The following is a 7833-nucleotide window of genomic DNA, read 5'->3' on the forward strand; positions in this document are numbered from 1 at the left end:
CTATAATGCAAAAACGAGGAGTATTAGTAAGTAGTACTTAAGATAAGAAGGCCAAGTACTTCTAGTGAATGAATGAGTAAACAGATGAGAAACTACTTGTAAACTAAAACTAAAGGGTTCAGAAAAAATGAGGTGGTTAAGTGGGTTTTAAAAGCATCTTGACAGTAGTACTAAATAGATTAAACTGCAGAAAATCACCCCTAAGAAATGCTGGCAGAAGATAAATTAAACTCATCTTTCTTTGGAATTAAATTCTTATTATGTACTTGTGTCCAGTTACTAGAAAAGAGGAAGGATAATTAATTTATTGTTTCAGCAATAAGAATTATCTACAACTGGTTCAAAGAAAAGTTGATATGGTAAGACTAGAAAAGCTGACAATCATCTTTGCTTTCAAGTTCTACGAAGCAAACTGAACAGAGATTTATTGGTAAGATAGGAAAAATAAGAGGAAAAACAAAGAAAATGCTAAGTTCAAGGTGTGGCATATTTGTAGAGGCAAGTTTCTTGAAGGCAGATATTTTACTTTTCAAGTTAAAAAATACAGTACTAATCCAATAAATAATAAATGTACTATCTGTTGAAATAATTGAATGAACTATTTTCTATAAAAGCAAAAGGTTCTCTCTCTGGGGTTAGCTAGATTAGAACAGCAGCTTCTACAGTTCTATTACATTATCTAACATTTAGGAACTAAAAAACATGCACATTACACCAACAAAAATCAACTTATTGGGGGGAAATTGGGGGAAAATGCAAGCTGTTTAAGAGAATAACTTAAAATGGACTGTCTATTGCAGTCGCCTTAGGACCTTGGCCAGCGCTGTTCAAATCATCATCATAAAAAGAATAAGAGCCATTGATGAAATACATTTACCATTAATATTATCCTTGAGATAAAAGAAGAGTAACTGGGCCTGAACAGTAAGTAGCAGTTTTAATCTACCACTATAGCATGTCACCCTATGTTTCCAAAACTTGGAGAAAAAATGTAACAGAACTGTAGCAACTTTCAACTTGTAAGTATGGCATGGGAAAATAGAGAGTACCCTATTTTATTACAGCTTCAAGGGAGGCAGTAGTCATAAGGATGACAATGGTGAAGCTGGCTGTAGGAGTAGCTGGTGGGAGTGGAGCCACTTATCCTTTCCTGCCACAGCTGCCTTTTATGCAACTAGAGTACAAGTGGGGGGCAAACTGGCACTCCAAGCTCTGGTTGGCCTATGGCTTTATCTGCTTTCCCTCAATGCCACAATGTTCTGCAAAACAGAGCTATTTAATACTACCAGGAGTTGCCACAGTTGTGGAAAATATCTCGCCACCCTCCATAAAAGTCTTAAAGGTCTTAAAAGCCAATATTTGAAATATATCATTATACTCAAGAACTGCCACCATACTGGATCTAACAATAGTTCCAGGGAACACATTTTGAAAGAGCCCATTTTTCTTTCCGAAGTAAACCTTGTTGGGTAGGGATGGACACTAACAAGAAGTTCTAGTTTTTCAGAGTCATGGGTTGCACTTATTTACTGCATAAAGCATTTAAATATAACATTTATTGATTACCACTTTTTAAAAAAAATGCCCCCTTTCAGCCAAAGCTGTCTCTGGAGGATAATGACTTTCCAAAATTTATCTGCTATTATGAAATACTAGTTCCATTTTTGTTTTTCATTAATAGAAATTCATGTCTCCAAACAGCCAGTGAAGTTGGCAAGTCTTACTCTATCCCAACCCCTCACTTTACAGATAAGGAACCCAAGGTCCAGAGATTCATGTGATTCTGCCTCAAATCATACATATTGGTAGTTTATAAGGCACTGGCAGAATCTGAACCCAGGTCTCCAAAGCCCCTAACCAATGCCCCTTCTATCTATAAGCCATTACTCTATTAGTCTCGGCTCTCAGAGCAGTCCTTCATCACTTCACTGTTTCATTTCCAAATTCCCTCATCACCTTTTCCCCTTGCTAATCAGAGCACAACCACTCTAAGGATGTGCTTTACCTCCATTAGTGGCATTACAAGCTGGCTCTTTTACAGAGCCATTTTACATGCTTACATTTTGGGGGAAGAATATTTTCTCTCCTGCCAGTGAAAGATAAAATTAAATCCTGAGTATACATCAGTAAAATAACCTCATGTTCTAATCTTAATATCATGTGTCAGACACCCACGAAATCTTTAAAAAGTCCTTAGTGGCAACATTCTTACATATTCTTGAATAACTTGGTTCAAGTCTCCATTCCAAGTTGGGTAGTAAAAAGGTAGAAGCTACTTTTCAACAACAGATCTTCCATTAGATGAACTGATAACTACTTATGTGGTAAATTGAACGTGAAGCACTAGGTTAGTAACATAGATGATAAAGACAAACAATGAAACGGAACAGCAGCAGGAATATTGCCTTGATTTCTGTGTCCTTCAAATTTCTGAGTACCACAAATCTAGTCCTCTAAGATAACAAGGTGTTTGTTACTGGTTTTCTTCTGCTGTCCTCCTGCTTAGAAATAAGAGAGAGTTTTGTAGAGACTTTTGGACTTTCAAAAAACTGTTTAAGCTAGTACCCTACCTAATCTTTATACCATATATGAAAAAACAACCAATGAACCTGGATCTAGAAAATAAACAATATCTGATATTATCTTTGGAAAGCAAAAGCAAAGGGTAGGTATATAAATAGCAAAATAAGCCCAAAGTAAGCGTCTGAGGGCTTAATGATCAAATTAATAGTTGATAAAGGAAAATTACTAAAGCAAATCACTTTTTAAACATGGAGCTTCTCTCTTAATGAAGCTAATCTCACTCTCAATGCAGGACACCTGCTACAGTTATCAAAAGTATACTGATCTAGACATATTGTGTTAAGGGCTTTATATACTGTCTACGTTCTGAGCCCTTAATTCTAGTGTTCTAAGGTAGGTATCTATCATTATTTTCGTTCTACACTTGAGAACGCTGGGGTACTTTGGGGTTAAGTTACTTGGCAAGGTTACAAAGCTTGACCCCAGCTCTTGAAGCCTATGCTCCTTAGGTGTCCTTTTGCTTTCTTGGTAGTACAGAAAATCTGAAAATATTGTCAAACTCTAAGTTCTATCTGATGCATTATCCAAGCCACTGTGAATGATTTTTTTCTGGTGTCAAGAAAGCCTAACAGTTTGCCATCTACACTTCCTGATTTTAGGTTGGATGGGTGTCACAAATAAACTGTTTCTGTCACTATACTTATTGCATACTCACTATAACCCCAAAGGAAGGGGACTGGTAAAATTCTTCAACTTTATTTCCTGCTGGCCTAGATGTTACTTAACCGCTCCTCTATTCTGACATATTCAAGGCCGGTGTTAAAGTTTTCCCAGTGTAGTAAGACACTAGAGGTATCACTTAAGTCTTAAAGGAAATTAACGACGTATTAGTCATTTTACCTGTCAGGGAAGTTAAAAGCAGATCAACAGGATATAAACCTGGGTTGTTTTCTTCTTTAGGGGAAATCTCTTAATGACTTGTTAATTACACCCAATGGAACAAGTGGCCCTCTAAAAACGAAGTGGAGTGGAACAGGACGAGGGAAAGGGCCACAAGAAGTGGTGCGGTGCTCTACTTTCACTTGTGGTAGGCAAGCACAGGACGAGTCTTTTGAGTAACTTCGGCCTGACCACAACGGCCACTTGTTACACCTACCACCCACTCCAACGCTTGACGTTCATCAGGGATTAAAAGAAACCCAGGAAGGGCCAGGACCTATCCCGACCAGGCTTGAGGTCTCCACACCACACCCTAGGGACGCAGAGGGCCGATGCCCTGTGTCCCCCCGCCCCCGGCTTCGCGGCTGCCCGGGAGGCAAAGCACCTAGCCTGGGGCCAGCACGGGCAGTCCTCCGCCCGGGCGGGGACGCGGCTCCGGACCACGCGCGCCCGCCCCTGACCTCAGGGCTTGTGCCTGGGGCGGTGGGGTCGGGGAAGGGTGAGGAAGGCCTGGGAGGGGGAGCGAGAGGCTAGGGGATGTTGTGAGCGAGATCGAGTGCCTTCAGCCTCGCCGATCAGGCAAGGCTCGGGGCCCGGGAGAGCCGGCCGCCGCCATTATGAGGCTGGCCGGGCCGGGGGGCGTGACGCGGGCCGCCCCGCGCGCAGGGCCAGCTCCCTTCACCCCCTTCCTCCCCTCCCCCGCGTGGGCCTTGGCCACAACTGCCCCCCGATACTCACGCTTTGTCCACCAGCTCCCGCACCTTCCACATGTTCAACATCGTGCCCGCGCGGGCCGGGCCACCGCCTCCCTCTCCTGCTCCCCACGCACCCCGGGACACTTCCGCGCCGGGGCAGATCCAGGCGGGTCGCCGCAGCCGCCCGCCGCCTCGATCTCCCCACTCAGCTCCTTCTCTTGCCACAGCCGCGGCGCCACCGGTGACACGTCGAGACGCCGGGGCAGAGGCTCTGCGTGGAGCGGAAGTGTCCGACTTTCCGCCCGCTGCGCGCGGGGCACAACGGGACTTGTAGTTCCCTCTGCGCACCAAGCGGAGCTGGTGACGCTACAAGTTGGGGTGGTAAGCTTGGTGATTTTTCTTAAACGCGCCGGGCCCTCCGCACCCCTGTCTATTCCCCTGACCTGCAGAACCAGAAACTCTGGGGTGGGGCCCCAGCAATCTGTGCTTTAACACATCCTTCGTGCTCAAGTTTCAGAATCACTGGTATAAGCTCTAGCTACACTCAACTAGCTTTTCAAGCATGAAGTATTGCTATGTTATTAATGATTATATGGAGGTGTGCGTGGTACATGTATTTCTCACTGACAGAAGCATCGCCGTATTTGGTTCCAAATGTCCAAATATACTTCCTTCCCTGGGCCTTAGTTTCCATCCCTTTAAATTGAAGCGGTACTATTCCATTCTAATTCTATGATACGGTGGTTTTATATTTAGACACCTACCTGATATCCTTGTTAGATACTTTGTTATAAGACTCAGGAAGTCAGTTCACACTCGTTGGCAAACTGTAGAAAAACAACACTGTAGCACTATGACATGCCAAAGGGCTTGGCAGGTTTCCATTTTTAAAGCACAAGTACACACACACGCGCACACACACACACACACTGCATTCAGTGTGCTATTGCAATGGTTGTTGTCACTTCATGATTTGCTTACTCGTTTTAGACAATGTTCGTGGTAAAGCTGTAAACCTTAAAGTTCATTTGGCCCGGCTGCTTAAATTATACAGTTCTTTTCATTCTACAAGTATTTGTTGAGCATCTTCTATGTGCCAGGAGTGGAGATTACAGGTGGGGATAAGACACACAAGGCCTCAGTTCTCTTGGGTCCCAAAGGTTTTTGGAGAAAACATTAATTAAGGAAACATTTAACATAATTGCAGATAGAAAGTGCCTGAAGAATAGAGAAGGTAATGTTATAGAAAATAATATTAGGGGACCGGCCAAGTGGCGCGTTGGTTAAGAGTTGGCTTGGGACGCCAGCTCTGAGCAGCAGGACCCCGGTTGGGATCCCACATGAGGGCCAGTGACGCTGTGCCCTCTACAGCTAAGATGGTGAACAACAGCTCAACCTGGAGCTGGGCTGCCGTGAGTCACCAGCGACGGCGTAGGCTGCAGTGGAGCTGCAGTGGGCTGCTGTGAGCTACCGTGAGTGGCTGGCAGCTGGCGTGAGCTGCCGTGAGTGGCCGTCCAATGGCCGGCAAGCAACTGCCTCACCCGGGAAGCAATGATCATAATACCAACATGGGCCAGTGAAGCGATGTCCTCCACAACTAGACTAAAGAACAAAAGGACAGTAACTTGTCTGTTCCCCTCCCCCAATTCCCTAATAAAAAAATCTTTTAAAAAAAAGAAAAGAAATAATATTAAAGGAAAATAACATTAGGAAGTTTTTAGGGCCTCTTTGAGGACATTCTATCGAAGCCGAAACGAATGATATAAAGGGTCTGGCCATAAAAGAAGGATCTGCGAAAACAGAATTCCTGGTGAAGGGAACAGATGAAGACTGATCAGAAAGAGAAGTGAAATTGATTGCTGCTAGTGAGAAAGCTAGGTAACAAGGATCCCAGATCAAGAACCCAGAACCTCTGACCCTTAGTTCCTCAGATCAAGTCACCTCTTCTTGTTGCATCCACTTAATTACTGGAAGCAGCTTTGAAAAGGGTTTCAATAAGGCTTTGGGACTAAGGCTTGAGAGAAGCAAGTTGAAAGAATTGCCAGGCAGAAAAGTACAAAAAAGCAAAAATCGGGACAAAGCTATCTTAGAGCTTTGTCAAGATAGGAGTGCTTGGGCAGACATGAAGTGAGTTGGAAAGGTGGGTGGGGAGGGGCAGGAAAAGATGAGCAGATAGGTAGAGAAACTGGGCTTTCAAATCAGAAGTTTGTGTTTCCTTTGAAAGGACTTGCCAGCCCAGGATTCAAAGGATGGAATGTGGCCAGAGGAGATAAGAAAGAGAAACTACTTTGCATAAATAAGAGCTCAACAAATGGGTCCAGCCTATACCCCAGAATAGGCCTGGCATAAAATAACCCCCTTCCCAGCTCTGGGCCTGTTTGCACGTGCATAGCAATTCAGTCAGCTTTACCAGATTTACCCAGGGTGCATTGTCATCATCTACTTTGCTTGTTCCAACACCAAGTTCGGAAGCATCTAGACTTATTCCAGAGTTGTCACCTGTGGCGTTTTCACAGTTATCCCGGAATATCTAGAATGTAACACCAAAAAAGAGCACACAAAAAACCTGTCTGTCCACCTTTGATTAAGAGAGCCCCTAATGGACTCAGGAACCAGACAAAGAGAGTTTGTTAAAAAGTGGTCAGGAAGACTAATCATTTGCATGTCAACAAAGTGTTCCATTTTTATCTTTTATCTTGCAAGTTTTGGGGCAGTTTCCATAGTAACTTCTTTGTGGCAACTTAAATCTGTTCATGGTAGAAAAAAAATGAGAAAATGCCCCACCCACCCCTCTTCAGGAAAACATATTTTTCACTAAATGAGCTGCCACTTTTAGTAAGGCCAAACCAGCACAAGGTTCGAAAGCAAATGTACTTAGCTGTGTTATTTATATGTGAGGAGCAGCTATGACTGCTGATTTCATGTGGTTATCTCCCTGGTGTTTCCTTCGGAGGAGTTTAATTCATGGCACACAGGTGTGGCAGCCCTGGGAAAACACCACCCAGGTCTCTCAAGAGAACCAGTGTGAGGAGTGCGGATGGCCTACAGCTTCCCACAGCCACTCCTTGGGGATTGGCCACAGCACTTATGCCAAGGCTGTCACTGTGCTACTCCCAGGCAATGACTAAGCCAGGTGTGCTGGAGCTGGGCTGCTTCTGCCCAGTGCTGGACTCTACTGGGCAAGAATTGTCCTGGACTCCCCGTTGACCTGGCCCAGATTTCCTCAGAGCTTCGTTAATATTGGACAGACCCTCTTCCTACCCAGTCTTCCTTCCCTTTCTCCCTTGACAGGTGTCAGAACATCCTTGTGGTCTTCGGCTCTCCCCGCCTCCTCTTGTTCCCTCTTCCCTTAGTCCTCCATAGGTCTTCATAGGAAGAGATTTATCCCTCAATAAATCTCTTACGTGTCCATTGCATTTTGGTTTCTGCTTCCTGCTGTACCCGAACTGACACAACAGGCAAACAGTTGTACTTGGTTTCAGTATTTGACCCAGGGAGCCTTGTTTTTGATCACACCTGTCTGCTTCTTCTTGCTAACCTAAAAATAAAAAGGCCTTTCAAAGTGAGAGGCAAATAAGCATTTAGAAATAGAAATCAAAGAATAGCTATTCGGGAATCATTAATTCAGGCGGAAGCCAAAATAATGTTCTGTTTAGAAGACAAAAGGCAATGGGTA

The 7833-nt window shown here is 44.1% G+C and overlaps 1 protein-coding gene across 3 annotated transcripts in view; it reads right to left on the reverse strand.

The window, feature by feature from the left end:
- Positions 1 to 4440, reverse strand: part of CLINT1 (clathrin interactor 1) — a 65079-nt gene extending 60639 nt beyond the window's left edge. For 2 of the 3 annotated variants that reach the window (XM_019653985.1, XM_019653984.1), the window contains exon 1: positions 4201 to 4440. In XM_019653985.1, the coding sequence (XP_019509530.1) occupies positions 4201 to 4241 (41 nt within the window). In that variant the 5' untranslated portion in view covers positions 4242 to 4440. The remainder of the gene's footprint in view (positions 1 to 4200) is intronic. The other variant, XM_019653986.1, reaches the window with a different exon arrangement.
- Between the last annotated feature and the right edge of the window lie 3393 nt (positions 4441 to 7833).

The sequence above is a fragment of the Hipposideros armiger genome, unplaced genomic scaffold, assembly GCF_001890085.2.
Source record: "Hipposideros armiger isolate ML-2016 unplaced genomic scaffold, ASM189008v1 scaffold_211, whole genome shotgun sequence".
Taxonomy (NCBI): Eukaryota; Metazoa; Chordata; class Mammalia; order Chiroptera; family Hipposideridae; genus Hipposideros; species Hipposideros armiger.